The sequence below is a fragment of the Perca fluviatilis genome, chromosome 21, assembly GCF_010015445.1.
Source record: "Perca fluviatilis chromosome 21, GENO_Pfluv_1.0, whole genome shotgun sequence".
Taxonomy (NCBI): domain Eukaryota; kingdom Metazoa; phylum Chordata; class Actinopteri; order Perciformes; family Percidae; genus Perca; species Perca fluviatilis.
Genome location: NC_053132.1, coordinates 20,308,346 through 20,334,225, shown reverse-complemented (window position 1 = coordinate 20,334,225; position 25,880 = coordinate 20,308,346). Strand labels below are relative to the sequence as shown.

Here is a 25,880-nt window from a genome sequence, read left to right as displayed (position 1 = left end):
ATTCGCCAAAACAGAACCATAAATAAAGTTTTCATGACTGGTTGACGACAGCACAAATCCACCAACCATCAAAGATTAAAGCTAATGTGAAGCCACATGAATTAGCTTTCATAGCCTCAAGGTAAGGCTGGTTACACATAGAGCAGCAATCTACTGCACTGTAATTATAGGCTTAGACGGCACTCATTTCATCAGGGAGAAAAGGCCGAGTGGCAAATCTACAGAAAAACTATCACCGGAAAAATGGAGAGCAGAATAATAGAGAACATAAATATGAACACTGATGATAGGTTTTGAGTTTTCTCTCGTTTAACCTCGAAGTATTACCTCTCCTTGGATCCACCAATGAGAGGTATTATTCACCACTGAACAAAAACCTGCAAGGACATAACCCAACTAACTACATGTATTTAAATACTATCCTGAAAAACAAAACTGATGAACTTCCAATTGCCTCTTCATGCTTCTATTCCAGGTAATTCTAGAGGCAAATATTTTACTTTTTACTCCAATTTATTTACCTTTAACAGCTATGGTTCCGAGTTACTTTGCAGTTTCAGATATGACACGCTAAAAAAGAATGCAAGAAAACAACTATATTAAGTAGTTAAAAGTCGCTCCACCTTGACCAGCTTTAACATCTTAACAGACAGTAAAGGCATACAGAAATACCGGTATACAGTATAATATACAATGTAACAATGACAGGGGTCATTCTGCTGCATAGGTACTTTTACTTGTGATAATTTAAATACATTTCACAGTGCTAATACTAATATGTACCTATACTTTTTTACACTGTGGTATTGCTAATTTTACTGGTGTGTTCTTGGTGTTGAGTGGTATCGGTCTTCTCATGGTAAGCAAGCAAATAAGCCTATTTACAAAACAATTCCTTTAAGTATTTGAATACTACCTTCCCGACTGACAAAAGAGAGGGCCGGCAGTATTACATGCAATCAAAAATCCCAGTTTATCATTGTTCAGTAAAACACAAGATTCACAGCTATTAAAATATGAGCCACCAGTCTCAGCTAAATCTTATATTCTATTTTAAGAAAACCTTATCAACATCAACAGGGGCTTTGTTGAAATTGACTGAGGACTCACCTGTCCAGAGAGCTCCAGGAAGGGTTCAGGGTCTGGGTCATACCTGAGGGGGGGAGGGACTGTGGAACTGTGTATCCTCCATCATAAGCATCACAAACATACTGTCCCCGCTTACCCCAGGACCTGTTTTAAACCCTGATCCGCTGAAAACAAACTGATCCTCTGCAGCTCACACATACAGCGATCCATAAGGGGATTTCCCAATATCCAGGCCAGGAGTACCTTGCCACACACGCTGTTACGCAAGGAGAATATGATCACAACATGTCCAGCCGGCGTTGATTTCCCCAGTCAGACGGGAATCAGATCTCTACACCGTGATGTAAAGAGGACTTCCAGTCTTCTAACCAGCTGGATTTGCTCATTCAACGCTCTAATGAGCGGGAGGATTTTACATTTGCTGACCCTGTGTCACCACCAGCACACAACACAAGTTCCCATACGCCTGCGTGTGTGTGTGTGTGTGTGTGTGTGTGTGTGTGTGTGTGTGTGTGTGTGTGTGTGTGTGAAAATGTGTCCGTGTCTGGCAGGCCTCCCAGTATCCCTCCTCGAGAGTTTTTGCGTAAAAGGATGTGACCAACTGGGCAAAAAAGACAGCAGCTCTGGTCCTTGTCAAACTAAATAACCCCCTCCCCCCCCCACCCTTCTCTCCATTCAGAGCCCCAACGATCACTTTCAACGTGGCCCGTCACTCTCTTTCTCTGGCTTGTTTTTGCAGGAGTACACCAGTTCCACACCAGCACTCCACAGGAAATGGGAGATTAGAAGGAGGGAGAGAAAAAAGATGGGACATCATACACATTAGGAGGGAGGAGTGACAGAGGGAGGCACTGAGACATGCCTGGACATGACACACACACACACACACACACACACACACACACACACACACACACACACACACACACACACACACACACACACACACACACACACATACACACACACACACACACACCAGTACCACAAGGGTTTACCTTGAACCCCACCTTGCTTTGCACAGCGATATATTCGTGTCAGCAGTTTAAAAAAAAAAAGTCCAATGGAGCATGTGAACCTTACTTTAAACACCTATCATTACGAGCATCAGTGTGACTGAGACAAATGATTAACTCTGTGGTCTGATCTGTCAAAATGAATGCCTCCTCAACATGAAAAATGACTCATAAATAGCATTTTTTCTGTTTTCTGCCAGATCAACAAACATCAGGGTGTCCTCCTTAGTTACCCTACGAGCTAAATGTTTGCAGCAAATCACCCTCTGACATGCACTTTGTTTGAAGATTAAAGATTTAAGTTGTATTTGTGCACTCTTTTGATGAGGTAATTCATATATCCTCCTGTAAACACACACACACACACACACACAAACTTTCTCTGAATCCCATTAATTCTCTCATTAACGCATTAGTTCAGTTTCTCTCTCGCATACACACATACAAAGGCAGGTAGAACCTCGGCATGATAAAGTTAAGACATTAAGACACTCCTTTGAAGACAGTGTCTCTAGGTTTTAGTCTTGTGTTCAAACATTGACATTGAATTTAAGGCTTTGATGTGGCCCACATGCTGTGTTAGGCACATAGATAGTGCGTATGAGTAATTGTGTTATTTTGTCTGCCTCAAACCATGTGGTCCTGTGCGCCACCTGGACTGATACTGATACACTGTGTGTGAGAGAGAGCTATGTGTCATAGTCTGTGTTCAAAGCGTCACATCTGTGGCACAAAGAGACTACAACAGGCTAAAGGGATTTTTGTGCAAAACTCATTCAGTACAGACATTAAGGGATTAATTTTTTTAACTGTATTTTTAAACAGTTTAAGGTGTATTTACTTTTCCTCAACCTGCCTTGGGGGCAGCAGAAACAAGCTATAAACATTGACATATTGGCATATAACCTTTTAAGTCAAAATGGCGGACTTAAACTGTTGACTATTTACACATCAAGCAGATATGAAGCACATTCGGAATTTATTTGTATATATTTATTTGTTTATTTGGATTTATATTTTTCTGGCTACTTGATGAAATTTAAGTCCAATATTCCAATAGGTCCAATAAATTTGAATCTCCACCAAATACTTGGCTCTTTAGCTGCTAAGTGCTCAATCTACAGAGAAATGTACACAGGCTGTATTCAAAACGGTGCCTTTAAACGAGCCATCAGGACTTCCGTACGGTTGTGATGCCACAACTATACTAAACTTAGCACAAAAATTAAGGAAATTTGTGTTTGGTAGATTATTTCTCTGTGGTAACAATGCTTTTTGGCAATAAATGTTATACCGTTGGAAGGCCTGTTTAGTTCCCTTTCAAATGGTGCCCCATTTGTAAGGAACATGGATTTGTGGGATGAGCAGCAGTGCTGAGTATGTGGGTTACGCCCATGAACAATTTGCCAAATCTTCTCTGCCATTGCCAAACAGGTTATTTTACTTGTTTTGAGATTCTGGTACCCCAAGGTGCTGCCAATTAGAGATGAGATTCTGCAACCAGTGGCAATCCCATATCTCCACAGTCTGGGACCGAACTCTATCCTCCAAGATGACAACGCTCGCCCCCACAGGGCGGGGTTTATCAGAGACTACCTCCAGAATGTGGGAGTGGAGAGGATGGAATGGCCTGCCAGCAGTCCTGACCTCAACCCCATTGAACACTTGTGGGATCAGCTTGGGCGTGCTGTTCGTGCCAGAGTGACCAACACGACCACGTTGGCTGACTTGCGACAAATGCTGGTTGAAGAATGGGATGCCATCCCCCAGCAGTGTGTGACCAGGCTGGTGACCAGCATGAGGAGGAGGTGCCAGGCTGTTGTGGCTTAGTATGGTTCTTCCACACGCTACTGAGGCTCCTGTTTGCGAAATGAATAAATTGTTAAATTGCCAATAGGTCTTGTTTCTTCAAACTTCAATCATCCAATCCAACAAACACCAAAAGAGTCAATGGCAGAATAAGCTGTTTGGCAATGGCAGAGAATATATAGCTGCTTTAAAGTTGGACTATATTTCCAGTTGAAACACAACCAAAAAAGCCCAAAGACGTGAGCTTGCATACATTTGCTTTAGCTGTTTTGACCAGTGCTTAAGTACATTTTATTCACGTTTTAGGGGGCGTTTTTCCTTACATACTGTAGATGCATCTTGATGGCTGGAATATATTTATTTTATGACCATAACATCCAGTTTTCCCCTTTTACTTCCGCTAAGTAGCTTTAAGGTTGAAAAAAATCATCTTAGTCCACTCTGTCCGACAACATTATATATATTGTCTCATTTGACCTCTTCATTGAAGCACTATTTAGTGTACTGAAAAATGCAAAGTGAAGACTAGTGCACCATTCCATCCATATCACATATTTGATATTTTTGAAAACTTCTGGCTCGTCACTAGAATTTAAAATAAAGTGCTGTGGGTTAAAAATGACTGGCCCACCACTTGGTCAACATTGCCATCCACCTGGTGGTTAAAGAATCTGTGACAGCTCCAGGTTAGGCCAAAAATAATTTTAACAACATACTGTTTCAAATAGAAACAGGAAACCTTCAAACTGTTATCAGCTCCCTCCCTCCTTGCTCCACCTCTCCTTTGTACCTGATGATCTGTTTGGGTATAGATGAACGCCGTCGGGTCAGTATTTTGGGGACGCAGGACCGCCTTCGGATGGTTGACACCCTCCTGGGCCCCCTCTTGCCCTTTGGGGGCACTGTGTTGACTCGCTCAAAGCGCACCCTTTTCTCACTTTACGCACAGTGCAGCGTGTAGAGAAGAGGACAGGGAGGCAGTAGTGGAAAGCCAAAAGATGAAGGAAGAAGAAAGCAAAATCAAAGAAAAAGGCGGACAGGAGAGAAGAAAAGAGAGCAAGATTAATTTGTGTTAAATCAGAAAGGAGGCTGCAGCTTAAAATTGTTTTGTTAAAGATTTATTAGTGGAGAAGAATTATTAGGATTAGAAAGTATACCACAGGTTGAAGTCATAGGGAATTAGCAGCTGGAGGAAATCAGCAGAGGGGAATGAAGAGAGCCTCTTATGAATGTGTGTGTGTGTGTGTGTGTGTGTGTGTGTGTGTGTGTGTGTGTGTGTGTGTGTGTGTGTGTGTGTGTGTGTGTGTGTGTGTGTCTTACCTCTTGATGGACTGTGTAAAGGAGGGCAATCTCTCCAGAGGAGGTCTGAGGTAGTTGTTGGAAGTTTCCAAGGCAGCGATGCGTGTCTGGGGGTTTTCACCTGGCATGCTGACACTGCGTAGGCGCTTTACCGGCTGCAACACACACACACACACACACACACACACACACACACACACACACACACACACACACACACACACACACAAAAAACACAAATGATGCCCTCCGTGCCAAGTTATGTAAAAGTGAAAAGTCTGAGAAAAGGAAAAGCTTTTTGTCAAAACTGAGAATGCTTTCATGCTTACAAAGTTTTAGTTACACACAACATTTTACAATTCCAATAATTCAAGATTATGCATTGCTTCTGTTGGACTCCCTCCAGATTGTTTAGACTTGGTTTGAAAGATTGTTGCAAATTGTTGGAAATGCAAGACAGTGGATGACCAATTTCTTCATGTCCTATGGTCCTGTGATAAGGTGCAGGAATTTTGGACTGGGATACATGTTAACCTATGTCAGATTGCAGGGACACAGGTACCATTCAGCCCAAGATCATTTGTTCTGGGAGATGGGTCAATCCTAAGCGGGATAGATAAGCACATAAAAAAGTGGGTCCAAACTAGTTTTATGATAGCCAGACAGATTGTTTTAAGAGGATGGAGGAATGAAGGGGTGCTGTCAATCCAAGAGTGGCCTTGCGAAATGGCTAGGGTGGTGGCGTTTGAAAAGATGTATTTTTTTTATTTTTTTTACCTGGGTGAGTGTGTCGTCCGGCGTCAGCTGGATGGTTGGGATGTCCAGTTTTAGCCATGGCGGCTTTTTCCTCTGCAGGCTGCTGTTCCTGCTGGCGGGCTCATCCATGCTCGCTGGCTCCCCCTACGCCTGCCAGCTGGACAACACAAACAGAGGAAAATGGGACTGTAGGACAACTCACACAATCAGAATACATTTCACAGAGACATGATGGGCAAAATGATTCCAAGCATCAAAAGCCAAACAATTGGCCAGCTTGAGTAATTACAGACACTGGACAGAGTGAGCAACAGTAATCCCCGTCGCTCCACGTTGTGGGCTCAGACAGATCAGTGTGGAGGCAAAAGGCCCGAATAAACAAACGGCTTGAATCCAAACGTTTAAAGCTTCGAGTCTGTCATGCCCTCGGGCATCTTTTCCAAATAACCTGCATAACAAGGCACTGGTATGACTGGTAAAACTAACTGATGCTCTGACATGACAACAGGAACGAAGCAGCTACGTCACATCAGTATGAGCTGCCATATAACCACAACTGGTGTTCCACAGCATGAGCCAATGGGTAACTAAAACGTGGATTGAGCCAAATGTGCTGTGACTCAATAAAAAGAATGTCTTTAATGATTTAAAATTGAAAAAGTTGATAATTTCACAATGTGGAAATTAAATATAATTTAATATCAATCCAAGTGGAATTAATACGTGTAACATGCACCAGCGCTGCATTGACAAGTGTTTGGTCTCACTCAACAGTGACGAGTCCTGTCTGCTCTGATTCATGTCGAATAATCTCACAGAGACGATCAGCTAGTCAGGCCGTCTCCTGTGGTTCACAGCCTAGTTTAAAAACATCCTGCTCCAGGTGAGGTTTGAACTCACAACCTCGGCATCACTCTGCAGGATACTGTCTTATAAGTACCGCGCCCTGACCGAATGCGCCACTGGATACAGTATGTCCTCAATGAATAGAGACAGGCAGAAGAGAACGGGATGCTAGTACTCACTGATGAGTTTGCTCACATCCTCTTTAAACAGACTATCTACAAGTATAAGTGGTCTGAGTGTAGCGGGCCACCTACTAACAGACAAAGAGAGCCTGATAGATCGAACAAGTGAGGGAAAGCCCAGAATAATAGGCCAAAAGCCTCCACTCATCCTGTTGTTTACTGGTTAATGGGTCTATGGGTAAAGGGAAGCGTTTGGAGAGAGAAAGGGGTTTTCCTGCTTAACCATTTTGGTGGAAGTATAAACGAGGCAGCTCACCATCTCTGTAAAAGCCAGTGAGCAGACCAGTGCAAATGAGGCAGTTTGCAGTGAGATCTATTAATATGAAGTGTCAACACAAACAATAATCATTTCTTTTCCCATGGGGTTATGCATTTTACGGTAAAGCTGCTGAGCTGGTCAGGTGAAGCACAAACTCAAAACCTCAGCACCTTTCTGCTTCTTACTGGTGCCACATCGTAACAATAGCACTTTATCATGCACCGAATAGCTCCTCACCTAATTGTATTAAGTGCTGAGGCTTTGGAATTCACAATTCATCTCTATGATGACCAACACCAAGTCCAATGGACCGTTACCTCTCCGTTCTCACACGGCACACAATGCTGCTTACAAAGATCATGGGGGCACTTTTACCACTTGGAATTCATGGTAAATTTGGAAACAATGGGTCATTGACTTTAGTCAGATTCTAGATACATAAGCCTGAGTCACAAGGCAAAGTGTCGCCATGGACACTAAACTTGAACCTGTGCTCGTCTGGTGGGAGGGGTTTCGGACGGAGAAGGAATAGATGCAGGAGGAGGGCTGTATTTTCCAAATCCGCTGGTTGTTTAGCCTTTTCCCGAAAACTGCATAGCCCAGCTTTAATAGACCAATTGTTTGTTCTCTAAAACTTCCCTGCTCCAGGTGAGGCTCGAACTCACAACCTCAGCATCACTCTGCAGGTTACTGTCTTATAAGTACCGCGCGCTGACCGATTGCGCCACTGTAGAATGGGTCATTGACTTTAGCCAGATTCTAGACATAGAAGCCTGCATCACAAGGCAGAGAGATACCAACAACATTGAACTTGTCCAATTTAACTCCATACAATAGATGATTTGGGCCTATTGATCCTTCAGTCGTTCCATAAGTGTATAAAGCACCGAGGGGCTTTATCCTGAATGGTCAATGTTTTTCCTTTTATTCATTCATTAAAGGGCAGGGGGGTACAGTTTGGTCTTCCTCAACAATGACAAAGTTGGATTCTAATTCATTCTCATGTCCGAGTATCTCCTGGGATTGACAGTCCAGGTTAAAACTTCACTGCTCCAGGTGAGGATCGAACTCACAACCTCGGCATCACTCTACAGGTTACTGTCTTATAAGTACCGCGCGCTGACCGATTGCGCCACTGGAGCCTCTGTAATGCTACAGATTTAGTAGTTTCTTTTGAAGAAAAAAACACAGAGCTAATGGTGGCACATTTTTTGGTGGCAGAATTTTTTTATAATAATGGGTCATTGACTTTAGCCAGATTCTAGACATAGAAGCCTGCATCACAAGGCGAGAGATACCAACAAAATTTAACTTGTCCAATTTAACTCCATACAATAGATGATTTGGGCCTATTGATGCTTCAGTGGTTCCATAAGTGTATAAAGCACCGAGGGGCTTTATCCTGAATGGTCAATGTTTTTCCTTTTATTCATTCATTAAAGGGTAGGGGGGTACAGTTTGGTGTTCCTCAACAATGGCAAAGTTGGATCCTAATTCATTCTCATGTCCGAGTATCTCCTGGGATTGACAGTCCAGGTTAAAACTTCACTGCTCCAGGTGAGGATCGAACTCACAACCTCGGCATCACTCTACAGGTTACTGTCTTATAAGTACCGCGCGCTGACCGATTGCGCCACTGGAGCCTCTGCAGGGCTACAGATTTAGCAGTTTCTTTTGAAGAAAAAAACACAGAGCTAATGGTGGCACATTTTTTGGTGGCAGAATTTTTTATAACAATGGGTCATTGACTTTAGCCAGATTCTAGACATAGAAGCCTGCATCACAATGCAGAGAGATACCAACAAAATTGAACTTGTCCAATTTAACTCCATACAATAGATGATTTGGGCCTATTGATGCTTCAGTCGTTCCATAAGTGTATAAAGCACCGAGGGGCTTTATCCTGAATGGTCAATGTTTTTCCTTTTATTCATTCATTAAAGTGTGTGTGTGGGGGTAGGGTACAGTTTGGTCTTCCTCAACAATGACAAAGTTGGATTCTAATTCATTCTCATGTCTGAGTATTTCCTGGGATTGACAGTCCAGGTTAAAACTTCTCTGCTCCAGGTGAGGATCGAACTCACAACCTCGGCATCACTCTGCAGGTTACTGTCTTATAAGTACCGCGCGCTGACCGATTGCGCCACCGGAGCCTCTGTGGAGGAGCAGATGTAGTGGTTTCTTTTGGAGGGCAGTCATGCATCTTTAGCACCACAAGATGGCGTTAGGATTCTCAAAGGTAAGGCTCTCTTCTTACACTCAGACACCGCTCACACCTACACACACACACACACACACACACACACAGTATGTCCTCAATGAACAGAGACAGGCAGAAGAAAAAAGGGATGCTAGTACTGCCTGATGAGTTGGCTCACATCCTTCTATGTGAGGGTCTATGGGTAAAGGAAAGCATTTGGAGAGAGAAAGGGGTTTTCCTGCTTAACCATTTCAGTGGTGGTATAAACGAGACAGCTCTGTGAAAGCCAGCGAGCAGACCAGTGCAAATGAGGCAGTTTGCAGTGACATCTTTTAAGGGATGCAGTGATAGCACTTTTTTTAAGATCAAGTACAAGTACAACTACTTACATTTGGGTACTTGCCAATACCGAGTACCGATACGAGTAGGCCTACTTAATAATCCCTCTGGGGTCCGAGGGTGTTTGCAGACACACAGATGATTTTGGCCTTCTCTGATATTGTTGTCAATTAGAACAAAGCAGTATTTTCAAAGTACCATGCCTATTTTTCTATTCAAAGCTCAGTGCCTGGGCCTGGACATTTCCCCGGGCTACTGTCAATCAAATAAATCATATAATTCCTAATATCAAAATACTGAGTGAAGTTTAGAAAGAATGAAGAACGCAAAGTCCACTGACGTCATTCACGTGCATGTTAAGCACCAATGTGGATTTACCGATCCAGCGGAAAGGATGGTTTCTTTACGCCAGCAGCTAAGTTCACAAGATTTTGTCCATAATGGAAAGCCTCGTGGCAAACTATAACAGTTAAAAAAATTCGACTACACACCGAGAGCTTTCGTTTCAGCCTGTTGGTGAGAAAAAAAGAGAAGCTATTTACAGAGTAGCACTGTGGTTGTTAAAACAGCGCTGTGTAGAAACCACATGCAGACGGAGCAGATTGACGTATCACTTTCTTCATGTGTATGCCCGTTAAGCTGATGAGAGACATCGGGCTAACACTGCTACTCCAAACATCAGCGGTGAAGTTTACGGGCGACAGGCTGCTGATGTGCTTTCTTCACAAAGCAGCTTTGGAAACACGGTTTCTGTGATGTGGTGACGTGTGGTGAGAAGACGTCAAAACCGAGTATTATTAACGACCCACGCATTGGGCAAGAGCCTAGATATTTTTTTACAGCCACCTCTCCAAACGGCTGGCACTGCTCGTCTTCCATCTCCTATACCTGCTTGACGGAGAAGCTCTTGTCCCTTGGTATCGGGTGTGGTAGTATCGGAGTCATTTTACGACTACAGGCTCACGGCAAAGGACCGATAATTCATTCTCATGTCCGAGTATCTCCTGGGATTGACAGTCCAGGTTAAAACTTCTCTGCTCCAGGTGAGGCTCGAACTCACAACCTCGGCATCACTCTGCAGGTTACTGTCTTATAAGTACCGCGCGCTGACCGATTGCGCCACTGGAGCCTGTGTAGAGGAGCAGATGTAGTGGTTTCTTTTGGAGGGCAATCTTTGCATCTTTAACACCACAAGATGGCGTTAGGATTCTCAAAGGTAAGGCTCTCTTCTTACACTCAGACACCGCTCACACACACACAGTATGTCCTCAATGAACAGAGACAGGCAGAAGAAAAAAGGGATGCTAGTACTAGATTTGGAACGAGCTTGAGGAAAACTGTCTCCATCTTCAAGAAAAGCCTCAAGGAAAAATTGCTCATAACATATGACATATAGTTTGTGCTGGGACCGTCTGTTTGTAGTATTTGTCTATGTTAGTCTAAGTATGTCTGCATTTTGTATTGTCTATTTTGTGTTTATGGTAAATTGAGTTTTTGGTTTGTATATTATCTGTTGTTGTTTATCGTTATCGGGCCCCCTCCGAAAAGCTTTTAGTAGCTTATTTGGGGTTCCCCATTTCACGCGGCTTATATACGATCATTGTACCTTATGAAATTGTGTTTAATGATACATTGATGACGTGTGAAATAAACGTGTGTGTAAAGTTTATTTTAGAGAGAGAGAAAGGGGTTTTCCTGCTTAACCATTTCAGTGGAAGTATAAACGAGACATCTCTACAAGTACGAGTACATGCGCACGGCATCGGACCGATACCCGATACTGGCCTCGGTATCGGTGCGTACATCTTTTAATATGAAGTGTCAACACAAACAATAATCATTTCTTTTCCCATGGGGTTATGCATTTTAGCGTAAAGCTGCTGAGCTGGTCAGGTGAAGCACAAACTCAAAACCTCAGCACCTTTCTGCTTCTTACTGGTGCCACATAGTAACAATAGCACTTTATCATGCACCGAATAGCTCCTCACCTAATTGTATTACAGTTTTTGCCTATCAAAACCTTACACTCAAGGAGCAAAACGTTGGCCCAGATGTGCACCACTATAAGCACAATGTCAGCCTCACACTGTTCGCAAAACAATACACACAGTGATTTGCAAAAACACTAAACACACTTGTATACATTAGACAGAGAACTTTATTATGATGTCACTTCCTTGCCATTCCAAAGCACTGACTGTCAAATGACCACACCTATGAGCCAATCTGTGAAGCACAACCATCAGGTGAGCAAACGCATGATTGCTTAATTGTAGACACACCAATCAGGTTCAAGCATTATAAAAATGCAGCAGGTAGGTGTAGTATTTTCTGTACTGTATATTTTCGGTCTTTCTTTCTTTCTTCTTATTTTGTACTGTAATTGTAACCTGTACTGTATATAGTATATTATGTTTGTCCGTTGTTTGCTGAGCTAACAGTGTTATGCACACTACTGTAGTACTGTAGCATGTTCTCCATGTTGACTGATTTGGGTATATGGAGAGAAATACATTATATTTTCCTCAGTCTGCAGCATTGGTCTGTTGGTCTATTGGTATATTTGCACTTTCTCTGTTTACTTCATTTACAGTGCTCTAATCACTGAGAAGTAGAATTGCTAAAAGGGTTTTAGATTAGCAACAGCAGTGTATAACTGGTTCAAACTGAATGAAGTCATATAGAAACACGTGTGTACAAAATATGTTTTTTATAAATTAGTGTATAGTTTTTGCAAGAGTGTTTCATTTTGCGAAAGGTCTGAGGTGTTCTGCTAATTGGGTGTGTGGTTGTGCTAATTGTGTGTAGTGTTCTGAAAGACCGGTCCCTGCTTTCAAAATAGTGCTTAAGCAATCGGAAAAAAACTGTAAGTGCTGAGGCTTTGGAATTCACCAGCACAATCTTTTTTTATTTTTTATTTTTATTTTTGATAACCAACAAAAAGTCCAATTGACCTTTACCTCTCCGTTCTCACGCGGCACACAATGTTGCTTACAAAGATCATGGGGTTACTTTTACCAATTTTACAGTGGATGTGCTTTTGTGAGCAGGGCTGTTTATAACGTAACCGGTAAGCTCAGAAAATGTTAATAGTTAACGAATGAAAGGTTTCTTGGTTTCGAAAGTAGCACATAACATAACAAACAGTGTTCCAGCCAATAACCGACAAGAAGGAGTTGGTTGAGTCATGAATACGCATTGTGGAAGTAGCCTACGTGCTAACGCTGCTGCAGTGATGGCTCAACCAGCTCCTTCCTGTCGGTTATTGGCTGGAACACTGTTTGTTATGGTTCGTAGTGCAGGTTGGTGCAGTTTGTTTTTGTTGCCGTTTGTGGAGCCTGGGCTGTCTACAGACACCGCATTTTTTTTACAGTGTGTTCAGGGGACAGGCAGCTAGCAGATAGTGAGGAGATGTTTGCTGTATGTGACGAAAAATGTTGTAGCGTAAAAAACGCGTCACATCACTTAGAGCACCTTTAAGTACATTTAATATCAGAAAATTACTTTTGATACTTACGTACTGTAAATATCAGATACTTTTACTCAAGTAATATTCTAAAAGGAGACTTCTACTTCTATCAAAGTCATTTTCTGGTAAGATACTTGTACTTTTACTCAAGTATTGTACTTTATACAAGACTGATAAAGGCCTTCATTGGTTACAGCGTCTGCTTCTCTCTATCATCCTTCTATAAACTTGGTCTTTCACTTTACTAAAATGACATTTAGTGTGAAAAAAATGTGTCTGTGCTGCAGCTCAGCTTGAGACAACATGAGTAATTCTTTGGGTTGTAGCTCAGGCCAAGGGGAAGTAATTGAGCAGGAATGGAGGGACTATTACTGGATAATAGGACATCTGCATGGGGCTCTGGAGAGACGTAATGAGCGGCCACCAACCAGGAGCTCCTGTACATCTCAGCTGTGAATCATTCTGTCATTCATTGCTGAGAGGGAAATTACTGGCTGCCACTCTCTTTCCATAAAGCCATCAGCCGAACAATAATCTCCTCCATCAGACGTGGTGCTGGAGCCGATACTCAAACTTCTGGCCAAAGCCGAGTCTAACGAGCTGAAAGATATTCAACAACGGCAGCTGGATCACTTCTTCATACAGACTGCCTCGGACAGAACGGGACTTGCTTCCAAATGTCCACACACACACACACACACACACACACACACACACACACACACACACACACACACACACACACACACACACACACACACACACACACACACACACACACAGAATAACAGTTGCACTACATTATTAAGGGAAAAATCCCCCTTTGGTTACTCTCATTTGTCAAATACAATCAGTTTGGGTACCTATTTTGCACTAAATTATATCATTTTCTTTTCTGGTGTATCAGTTCTCACACAAACTGCTTTGTCTATTTAGCTAGTGATCTCCTACATTTCCCAGAAAGCGGTGCACAATGCCTACAGAACAGGCGTGAACTTGTGGCTCTCAGCAAAAGGTAGTGTGTTGGGACAAATCAAAAGTGTGATTACTCAGCTATATATGGGAGTTGTGGCACACAGCATGAGCACAGGCTGAGCACATGTTTTCACGCAGCTTAACAAAGATGTGAAACACATCATGGCTTGTTCCTGACATACTGATCTACTGAGGTTACTGGGGGTGTGGACGTTTGTATTTTTCTCTCCTACAATTTGACACTGAATTTAAAATTAAAGTCTCATACTGGATTCGCTTTATTCTTACGGTAGACAAAATCTTTTTAGCTTCCTGCAGTTCATAACTTTCTATATAAAACAGGTGTAAGTCCCCAATATTGGCTGTAGTTATAGTTATAAAAGTGCATAATTATTTTAATACTAAACATCAAAGCTACTATGTGTAGCATTTGAACTTCCGACTAAAGCCAAACCAAACGCTAAAATTGCTAATCTCATTCATTTTAGTCACACAAGCGGCGTTGGTTGGTCAATCAACCACTTTGGTCCGGACTGAAATATCTCAACAACTACTAAATGGACTAATCTTGCACAGACAATCATGTTTCCAAGAGGAACATGTCTTTGCTGATCACCTGACTTTTGTCCTGACATGTCTCGAGAGCTGTTGGATGGATTGCCATGAAATTTGGTACAGGCATTCATGTTCCCAATAAGATGAATCCTAATCATTTTGTGGATCCTTTAAATTTTTCCTCTATTGCCACCATCATTACCTCCGCCAAAGCGGTTATGTTTTGGGCTGGGGTTGTCTAATGGTATGGCTGTCTGTCAGCAGTATTACGGAAAAGCTACTAGCCTAATTTTTATGAAACATGGTGTAAAGGGTGTAGCATGGGCTAAGGAATAACTTTTTGGTGCGAATCTGAATCACAGGGTGGATACACTAATTATGTGTCGGAATAATCAGAAAGATAAGTTCCAAATGGAATAATTCCCACTGCATTTACATTGTGAGATGAGGCATGCCTTGGCGAAGGTCTGCGCTCTCCCAGTGCTATTCTAGTTATCCAATATCTTTGACCAGTTATCTGAAAAAATTAAAGACATTCCTATGAGCCTCAGCTGTACTTTGTGTTTAGTGCTAAGTATCAAATATCAGCATGCTAACACGCTAAACTAAGATGGTGAACATGGTAAACATTATACCTACATAAAAAGGAATATGCATAGTAACTTTAAACTCTGATCCCTGACAAAACAAATACCTTTTAATGGGACATTTGTAGCATACATTTGTCCATACACTGTATATAAAGTTTAAATACCCACGTAGACCAGCCCTAAAGGCAGGTTACAGAAAGTTGACTTTGATTAATTTTGCCTCTCAGTTCCCCTTGTCAGTGTGTGTGTGTGTGTGTGTGTGTGTGTGTGTGTGTGTGTGTGTGTGTGTGTGTGTGTGTTGGTCTGTGTGGTAGCCAGTGTGTTCTCTTACGGTCACAGAGGATAAACACACCCCTGCAAATAGAAACCTTGCTCAGAGCAATCTATAACCACATCCTTTGCTCATTCTGCAGTGATGATACTCAATGTGTGCTTGCGTGTGTGTGTGTGTGTGTGTGTGTGTGTGTGTGTGTGTGTGTGTGTGCACGCTGAAAGGAGCGCAGACTCACATGTACTTACAATAGAGAGCATGATGCTCCAGCTTCACACGTCAGGTTTTTGCAATTCTCCATGAAGAAGAGATACCGCATGGTCCAAAAATCAATCTTTCTTCATCTTTTTTTCCAACGTCCGACATTTGTTATTCCATGACCTCTCTTTTTTTCTTTTTTTTCTCTAGTTGGGTTTTCATGGCAGGCAGATTAAGGGCTGTAATCCCTGTGCTGTACACCACACGACATCGCTCCCTCTGTCAGTCCACCCAGGCTCATGCCGACCCCTGATTGGACGCCTATATCGCAGCGATGGTGTCATCAGCACCCAGCAGGAAGTTTATTCATCTTCAAAGCGGAAGAAGTGAAAGTCATCACAAAATTGTCAACTGCTGGGCTTTAAAGTCGAAAAAAATAATGCCAAGTTGCCTCTTGAAAAATATCACGGGAAATGTAGACTTAGCAGAACAGCGGCAGAACAGCGGCGTAATTGGATCCTTTTTTTACATAGGGTGACATTTCCTGACATGTTGAGACAGAATGAAACAAGGGCATCCCCTTGGAACCCAAGCAAGGCTTGTCCTGACACCGCTCTCTGACTCCGGTCTTTGAGGCCGAGGCACCCACTTATTGTGGCATGGGAACTCGCTGTGACTGCATGTCAATGAGATTTAATATCCAATAGATGGATGAATGGATCTTTATGTTAAGCAGTCCAAAACTTAGTCTCTGCTCTGTCTCCTTTCATTCTCTAAAGCTCCCTCCCTCCCCCTCTTTCTTTCTTCTGTCTCTTTCTGTCTTCTCTTGTTTCTGCTCCTTCTTGCAAACTGGAGTTTTTGTTTTCTTCTTTTGCTGCTTAACATTTAATGTACTGCCAAAATGATGGTTTGACAAATCGCTGCGATTCAATTGGAATTAACTGAATAATAATACCAAAATGACATACTTTGTACTGTGAGAAAGCCTGACAAAAATAGCATTTTGATTAAACAGAATTTTTAGGTTGGCTGAGGCTGGTTTCATTGCAGCTTTAACAAAATGCTATTTGGTCATTTAGTAAGTTTGCCATTGAGCAACAACCGCTGCAAAAACCTGTTCAGTTCTGAAAAGCCAATCTTGGCCCTATGTGAGCCAAAGTTAGTCAGAATAACCATGGTTACTTGAGCTTCATTTGTGCAGACTCTGTTAAAAAAAGCCAAGTATCTGCTGAATTTGAGGTCCAAAAAGATATTTATTGTCATTTGGCAGGTAAATAGTAGGCTATATAGAGGGAAGAGTTGTGGTCTTTTCTCTGCTCTTCAAGATAAAGGTGCTATAAAACGGACTGCAGTAGATTAATGCTCAGACAGTCCAGGTAGGTTTTGAACTTTATTACGCTGCATCGCTCTGCTCTAATAGGCACTTACAACCTGCCCAACAGCACCGCTGGGTCCAATTTAACTTTAGCTTTAACGTAGTTCTTTTTCAGGACAGTGCTTTCAGGCGTTGTGGTCATGGGAACTGACCGACTGCAGCCCTAAGAAAATTGCGTGCTCCAGGTGAGAGCTGAAGTCTTGAACTTTACGGTGGTAGGCACGCTGCGTGTAGCATGCAAGGATTTAAAAGGAAAAAATGTTGAGGCAAGCTTTCAGACATTTGATTTGCTGGCTTTTTAGGAGATGGTTTAATAGATGGTTTGTATGATCCTCTTAAAACTGAATTCATTACTTCCTGTGGAAAGAGAAACTACCATACGTTACACCAGAAACTGATCAGGGCATAGAGAAATAAATCTAAAGCTTCTGATTTGGGGAAAATGATTCTATTCTATCATCTGTTCTACAGATCCTACAAAATCCTGCCTCCGGAAGCTTAAAAAAAACTGTACATCTGCATTTTTTTTTTGTTTCCTGTGATGTAACAAAGCATGAGTAGATCGCATAGATTAACAGTGAGTTCCGCTTTTATTCTCCACCCCAAAACACCATAGGACCACGTATGCTCTGGGCTCTCATCTGCTCCAGATGTTACAGTCGTGACACAGTAGGTCCTTTCGTTTCTGTTCACAGAGTCCTGCAAACACTAATGAATGATTGAACATCTGCCCCAACAGGAGCAGTATGCCAGTTATGGGAATCATCATCTCAGAGAGCAAAACAATAAATGATAAATTCGAGGACCACAATGGAAATAAGTTTGTAACTTTCTTGTGTTATCCTCGACAGTTCTGATAAATGTACAATGTCACTGTGTTGGCATTTTGTTATGCATTTATTTCTGTTACTGTCTAATAAATCAATCAATCAATCAATAAATGGCATTGACAAAGAAAAATTCTACTTTGACTTCTTGACTTCTTTGAGCCTTTCACACTATCATCCTTTTCATTGTATCACCAACTGTTTCCTTTAATCACACCAGGATGGGTTTGGGGAACAGTATAAGGGAATGAATGAAGCTTAACTCCACAGCAAATTCCTTCATATGATGAACAAAAAATAGCCACCGACTGTAGGGGCGGGAATCTCTTTGCACCTCACGATTCGATTCTAAACCGATTATCGATGCATCTCGATGCAACAATTTTATGTTATTTAAAAAAAAATATACATATAAATCTGAGTTTGCTACTCAGAGTTTGCTAATCACTTCCTAGACAAAGCAGCTGGACAAGGCTTAGATTTTGACATATATTTGTCACACACAGGTTTTAATGAAATGTTTTGTCTACTGAGGTTTTTATTTTGTGGTCATTCCATGCTTACGCCTTAAACATGCTTGTGAAAGTCCCCTTCTCTCCCAGTAATCTTCCATGTCAGAGGGCCAGTCATGTTTAAAGGTGGACAATTGGCTTCTTAGAACATGAAACATGAGCTGGTCAGATGTAATGTGATAAAGTAGATGAACAGCCTATATGTGTTTTGCCTAATTATTTTATGAATGTCTTATTAGTTCATGAGTGTATATATACACAACATTTAAAAAAAATGTTTCCTTTTGGCCATTTTTGTGTGTTTTTTTTCTGCATTCTTGCCTAAACTCTTAAGTTGTTGGCCATTATCCCATCCTCTTTCAGTCACTCTGTTTTCTGATTTGTACTTGTCTGGAGACAGTAACTTTTAAATTAAAATCAACACATTTAATTATTTTAATTTAATTAATAAATTATATTTTTTATTTTTTTTAATCGATTATTAACTTATCTGAATTGAGCATCGAATCATTCTAGAGAGAATCGCGATGCATCTAAGAATCTATTATTTTTCCCACCCCTAACCGACTGTACATGATAAAACACTGGCTGCTAAAACATCCATCTGTAGTTTAAAGGGTTTGAAAGACTCACACTGGGGGCATCTGTCTAAAAGACTGCTTTGATTGTCTTGTGTTGTCTGTCATTCATCTCGTTACTGCAAATTACACGAGAATGAGCGATTCATTAGTCAGACAGCCGAATCACATCGGTGTGCAGGAGTTGTGGACACGTGTCCCATCCACTTTGACACACATACTTTACAAAACCACACACACACAGGAAGTAGCTACTTAAAGCTACTGTATATGTAGCATTTTCATATGTACGTCAACATATCTTCAAATCTGACGTTTATGTATTTCTGTACAAGCCAGTATCTTTGTTGCAGCTTCTTAAAATGAAGACCCCTCTTACCTCCTGTCACATAAAGGCCTTTGAAGCCTTGTATACTACCTGGTTTTCTCATTCACTGTACTAAAGTGTCTTTTCCATCTGTCTTCCAAAACCATTACACCATCTGCCATTGTGAGAAACTCTCAAAAGCTTTGAATCCATTTTAGTAGAAAACCAGTGCCCTCACCCTGTTTCTGTAGAGCAATCTCCTTCTGTGCCATAAAACGGTAGAAATTCAAATGTGATCTGGTGGCATTGTAGGAGATCCAAGTCAATTCATCGGTGGTCATTTGTCATGGTTTACTGATGTTTAAATTAGTGCTGTCAAACGATTAAAATATTTAATCGCAATTAATCGCATTAATGTCATAGTTAACTCGCAATTAATCGCACCCTTTTTTATATTCTAAATGTCCCTTGATTTCTTTTTGTCCCATTATTTTTTCTCATTTTAATGCTCTTATCAACATGATAAAGTGGATCGGCTTGCTTTGTGCTTTTGTCGCCTGGCTTTGACGAGGGGGCGGAGAATTTGCATCAGCTGTGTGCTTGGCCATCAAGTGGTATTTCAGACTGGACGTGCTGCGATGATAGCTCAGTTCACAACGACTAAACACACAGATCAGATCATTTTGGTCTTGTCAGTAGAATTATTTGGCAACTTTTTAAAAGTAAACTTTCCATTCAAAATCTTATTGGCATCCATTTCGGCGTCTCCAGCTCGCCATCCACTCAAAACGTAACGTTAGCCTACTACTCTTTGGCCGGCTCGCAAGCCCAAACCAGTGTGTGCGGCGTGCATGTTGTTTTGTTTCCGGTCTAGCTAGATCCGGTGTGGTGTTGGGGTTTTTCTAACATTACTAGTTGTTGCAACAGCATGTGAAAAAAAATACAAAGTTTGATAGGCCAAAAAGAACGTTAATCTTGCGATAAAGAAATTGACGCCATTAAAACGGGTTTGCGTTAACGCCGTTAATAACGCGTTTAACTGACAGCACTAGTTTAAATGCTACATGGAAGCATAAGAAAAAGCTGCAAGCTAACAAGAGTAAAATGCCGTCCGCTACGTCACAATAGGCCAGCGTGTGGTACCTCGGTTGAGTTCAATCATCCCCTTGACAGCCTTCAGTTATTATACCCTGCAACATAATGTGATGATGAGTAATTGTGCAATCTGTTAACTTCTCTCTGCTTTCTTGCTAAAGTACTAGAATTAAAACGCACTAAGATTAGCACATTAACACCGTACATTTCATATTTTATATATTATTACTGTATATTTGTTTTTATTATATATGTTAAAAGTCTTGATTATATATGTTGTTTTTATTTGTTTGTATACCTGGAGTGGTAACAAAAATAATTTCCCCCTGGGATTATTAAAGTATTTCTGATTCTGATTCTGATTAGCTCAGTGGTTAGTTGCAAACTATGTTGCTTTTTTTTTATTTGGGTGAACTGAATTCGAAGCTTAAATGCTTAAGAAAGATGTTTTTTCTCCTCTGGTAGAATGTCCTTTGGCCTCAATAAATAAGGGAACAGCATAAAAAGCTGCTTAACTACACGGAGATAAACAGTAGCGCAGACAATCAGAGCAGATCAGAGGTCAGGCCTACATTCTTTGTCAGCCTCTAAGCGCAATCATCTCTCTCTCTACTCTACTACTCACAATTGTTAAACTTCCACCACTCCCTGGTTTTGCCTAATCTAAATTAGCTCTGTGGCCGACCATCGATTCCTCATGTGCTGCAACCTGTGTCCAACCTGCCTTACTGTGTGCCACAGGAGGTAGGAAATACCTCGCATTCCTGTATCCCTTGCATCCCATTTCACCGTGTTCACTCCTGCCTGCTGCAGCATGACAGACACGAGATCGTGGAGGTCAGGCTGGTTGTAAAACAGTATAGCCCATGAATCTATGCCAACCCTGCATTAAAGCCCCAAAATAAAGATTTAAAAAAAAAATCTTAGTACCAGCATTTTGGGGGATTTGTCACTTTTTATCTATGGCTTATTTATCCAGCGTACAATGTCAGTGACTTCATCTCATGAATGTTAGAGACCTGCTTACTTTGGTTCCTATGTGGCCAAGTGTGTGTTGTTCGGGTTGTATATGAAGCCATACGGTGGCGTAATGTATGGCGTCCATCTGCAACACTTGCCATTGAATAATGAATGATGAAAAGCATATGAAATATTTACACCATGAGGAACAAATCACACATAAACTGTAAGCAAACTGTACCGTGTACATATATGTATTTGCAAACAGCAAGAAAAGCCAATGCATAATTCAGTCGGATAATCTGGTTCAAAACACAGCAGCTTAAACACATTCAAACGGGCAGCGGTGAAACGTTAGAGACCGTAGGACTGCAGTTTGAGCACTTATAATAAAGCTTTTTCATTCACCTCCCTAGGTAAAAACATCTCCAATCTGACAATTGTGAATTGAAATAGAAGTTTGAAGGTACATAAAAATCCATGAATCATGGATGTGTTGATGACATAAATGAGGAAATATTAGAGGACTTAAGGAGACGTGATGTTGAACTACGGTGGGATTGGACACTCTGGCGGAATCTGGTCCAGGAGTAATGCGCGATGTGCTCCTGGTGGAGCGGGTGGACGGAGATGGAGTTGGGGGAGGAGGAACGGGCACAACAGGAGCAGGTGGTGCGTTTGGAGGCCCACGCTCCATGGCTGCAGCAATCCTCTCCAGACTTGCGGAGATGCGCCCGAGTGGCCGCAGCAACATCGCCACCTGGCAAAGACGGGCATTTATTACTTTGCCGCATCTCGGACAGCTCCCGCTGGCGTGCGGCAGGCAAATCCGCCGTCATAATAGCAATCTGCCATGGAACAAGCGCGCCTGCTCTTAAAGGGAATGTGAGACGACGCTCTGATTTGTTATTTTCACGTTACACCCAAACCACACCTAGCTACTTCAGACCAACCCATTTTAGATTTGCATCGGGCGCAAGAGTCATTTATCCCGCCGGTATAATAGCAACAGCACCCGAGATCCGCCCACAAAGCTACTTGCGTTTTGCGTTTCATACTTGCGTTTCAGATCGTTAAAATAGGGCCCTAAATGTCAAATAACTGACAGCCCCAGTGCATTATCTGGAGTAAACAGGACAAGTCTCAGGGACAGATGTCTCAAAACCTCAGCACATATAAAACTGAATTTACAGTATGTGCATGGCTCGATACAGGTAAGAGAGAGAAGCTGTGGTGAGTCAATGATTGATTAGTCCACTGACAGGAAATTTATTAATTTTGTTAATATATCATTTTCAAGCAAAAATGCCAAGCATTTTATGCTTCCAAAATGTGAAAATGTACTGCTTTTCCTTGTCTTAGGTTATAAATATAAAGGTTGAATACCTTTTGGTATGTTGGTCGGACAATACAAGACATTTTCATAATTTTCTAATGTTTTAAAGACCAAACGATTAATCGAGAAAATAATTGGCAGGTTAACCGAAAAAATCGTTAGTTGTGTGCTTTTTAAAATTTGGGTGAACTGAATTCAAAGCTTAAATGCTTAAGAAAGATGTTTTTGATCCTATGGTAGAATGTCCTTTGGCCTTAATAAATAAGGGAACAGCATAAAAAGCTGCTTAACTACACGGAGATAAACAGTAGCGCAGACAATCAGAGCAGATCAGAGGTCAGGCCCACATTCTTTGTCAGCCTCTAAGCGCAATCATCTCTCTCTCTACTCTACTACTCAGCTGTGCCAGCAGGAGAGATATAATTGGCAACTTGAAACCGGGACAAAAGCAGAAAAAGTTCAAATCCTCGGCTAAACTTCCACCACACCCTGTTTTGCATAATCCAAAAGTCTCAGATCTTGCTTACAGTGACAAATGTCTCGCATGAAAGCCATTATTAAGAGATGATTAAAGGATTGGCATAGGTTCCTGCCCTCAAGTGCTTCCGATACTCTAGTCTAGATTGATGTGTGGCCCGAGGGAAAGCAGCTTTTGAATCTATAATATTCAAACATCGACTCCCTGAACTTCTCTTCACACCCACACATTTCTTATGAAGCAGTCTGCACAGGAAGACAAGGAGAAAAAAAAGTGTTATGATCTTTGAAGGGCATGCTATCAAATAAAACCTCAAGGTAACTGCTGCTGGCTTCTGTAAAGATCTTAAGATATCAAAAATGTTGACAGTCAACGCTGGTGACATTAAAAAAGAAAGTACTCAAACGTTCTGTATGCATGTACGCTATGATTGGAAATGTTCTCCCACAGTGTTAACACGACAATAAAGCTGTGGCCACAAGCCTCAGGCTGCCTCTTTTCTGCAGATGATGGCCTAGGGCTGGGCAGTATATCGACTTTTTAAGGTAACGATATATTTTCAAACGAGATATGGGATGAGACAATAACATTTATATATGTTAAATATATTTTCAAACAGGGACAAACATGTCTTTGCATTTCATTTTGATAACAGTCTATTTTAAGAGAGTGCGCCCCATGTAGGCTGAGTCCTTTGCAGCGGCCAGGGTTTGAGTCCGACCTCCGGCCCTTTGCTGTGTGTCATCCCCCATCTCTCTCCCCCCTTTCCTGTCTATCCACTGTCACTATCAAATAAAGGGAAAATCCCCCAAAAAATAATCTTTAAAAGAAAAAAGAAAAAAAAGTGCCTGTGATATCTCACATGTGGCTTTGACTTACAACGGAACATTTAGCCTACTTTGTATAAAATACAGAGATAGGCCTGCACAATTACTCGTTATAAAATCGCGATCTCGATTCACCCCTGTTCGCGATTTAATTTTTATATGACTTCAATTATTTTTTTTATTTTTTTATTTTGGGGGGGGGGGGGGGGCATTTTCGAGCCTTTATTTTGATAGGACAGCTGGAGACATGAAAGGCAAGCAGTTAAAAGAGTGTGCTAAGAAATCATTCTGTTTTTGATAATGTACTTAAATTGGCAATTTATAAACTCCAATTCTCTAGAGACTGAAGCTGTAGCTGCAGCATGTTGACATGTTTTAATTATGTAAAGACATGTTCAAGGAGTTCAGACAGAGCCGGTATCAGGGCCATATTTAGTTTTGTGTGTCACTATTTTTGGTAGCCTACTGTACTTAAATAGCCAGTATGTACTTTATTTTCTTTATTCATTGAAGCCTCTATGTTTACAGGCTTGTGGTGATGCGCAATGTGCTATAGGTGCCAATTTGTTTTGTTTTGTCATGGTTCATGTGTGCGATAAACATTACACTTCATAAGAAAAAAGAGAGAAGAGAATCGTGATATCAATTCTAAGCTAAAAAATCGTGATTCATATTTTTCCCCGAATCGTGCAGGCCTATACAGAGAATTTAGCTTAAAAATACAGAGATATGATTTTTGGTCCATGTCGCCCAGCCCTAAGATGACCTGGTATGTATCAAGGCAGAGCGAAGAGGAAAATACAGCAACAGATGGAGCCAGATGAAAAAAGCAGAGAAACTTTCATGTCATGTTGGGAGAAGATGAAAGCAGAGAGGAGCAGTCAAAGAGAAAGAAAGAAAGACATTGCAACCAAGCAGAGAATAAACACTATGACACTGTGTAGAGGGGAAAAGAGAGATGGGTGTGCAAGAGACACATTTTCTATCTAAATCAAAAACAGCATGGGACAAGCATTTGCGTAGTTTCACAGTGTGTGTGTGCATGTGTACATGTTTGTGCTTGTTAATTCATACCTCTATGCATGTGGTGAGTGTGTGGGTCTGTGTGCATTTCCATCTGTCTGCTATGCCAAACATCTGCATTAGTTTACCTGTTTCTGCCATTGAGCCGTAGGGTAGGTTTAGTTTAGGGGGAAGCTTCAGAGACAACAGTAACACTGCACCAGTCTGTGTATTATAACGAGTGAGTGCTGACAGATACATTTCTTTAGATCCTATTCTCTTACCAGTGGCTTATCCTGACCATAACCACTCGAGGTCAATGCCTAACCTCAACCAATCAGGCTCCTATGGCGAGTCTTGCCAAAAAACCAAGTGGGATTCATAAAAAAGCATTGTTGACGTTTATCACCCTTTAATTTGATATGCTAAATTTGTTAGCAAATAGTTGTTTATTTACATAGTCAGTGGATATTATAAGCTTTAACAATAGCATTCATTTGCAGTCATGTTTTGTTTTGTGTCCACCTGATTCACTCTCGTTTAGCTCCTTTTTTGGTCTCCACCAACTCCTGAAGAAAATATCTGGCTCTTTAGCTACTAGATGCTCTGCTATGTTCACAAGCTAGTTGCTAACTTTGTCGTCTTACTGTTGGTGCCGGGAAGGTTGTGTATACAGCGTGTTTTAGAGCTAAGCGACTTTGAGTCCATGAAAAGTGCTATATAAATTCAA

The 25,880-nt window shown here is 41.4% G+C and overlaps 1 protein-coding gene and 4 non-coding genes across 5 annotated transcripts in view; all 5 read right to left on the bottom strand.

Moving 5' to 3' along the window:
- rhbdf1b (rhomboid 5 homolog 1b (Drosophila)) overlaps nt 1-25,880 on the bottom strand; it is a 56,837-nt gene that overhangs the window by 14,911 nt on the left and 16,046 nt on the right. The window contains exons 2-4 of the mRNA XM_039788403.1: nt 5,991-6,126; nt 5,235-5,368; nt 4,705-4,851 (exon numbers count right to left, since the gene is read on the bottom strand). Of these exons, the coding sequence (XP_039644337.1) occupies nt 4,705-4,851; nt 5,235-5,368; nt 5,991-6,098 (389 nt within the window). The 5' untranslated portion in view covers nt 6,099-6,126. The remainder of the gene's footprint in view (nt 1-4,704; nt 4,852-5,234; nt 5,369-5,990; nt 6,127-25,880) is intronic.
- On the bottom strand, nt 8,305-8,398 carry trnai-uau. The gene is made up of 2 exons: nt 8,361-8,398; nt 8,305-8,340 (listed from the first exon to the last, which is right to left on the bottom strand). It is a non-coding gene; the product is annotated as a tRNA-Ile (tRNA).
- On the bottom strand, nt 8,806-8,899 carry trnai-uau. The gene is made up of 2 exons: nt 8,862-8,899; nt 8,806-8,841 (listed from the first exon to the last, which is right to left on the bottom strand). It is a non-coding gene; the product is annotated as a tRNA-Ile (tRNA).
- On the bottom strand, nt 9,316-9,409 carry trnai-uau. Its single transcript has 2 exons — nt 9,372-9,409; nt 9,316-9,351 (listed from the first exon to the last, which is right to left on the bottom strand). It is a non-coding gene; the product is annotated as a tRNA-Ile (tRNA).
- Nucleotides 10,831-10,924, bottom strand: trnai-uau. The gene is made up of 2 exons: nt 10,887-10,924; nt 10,831-10,866 (listed from the first exon to the last, which is right to left on the bottom strand). It is a non-coding gene; the product is annotated as a tRNA-Ile (tRNA).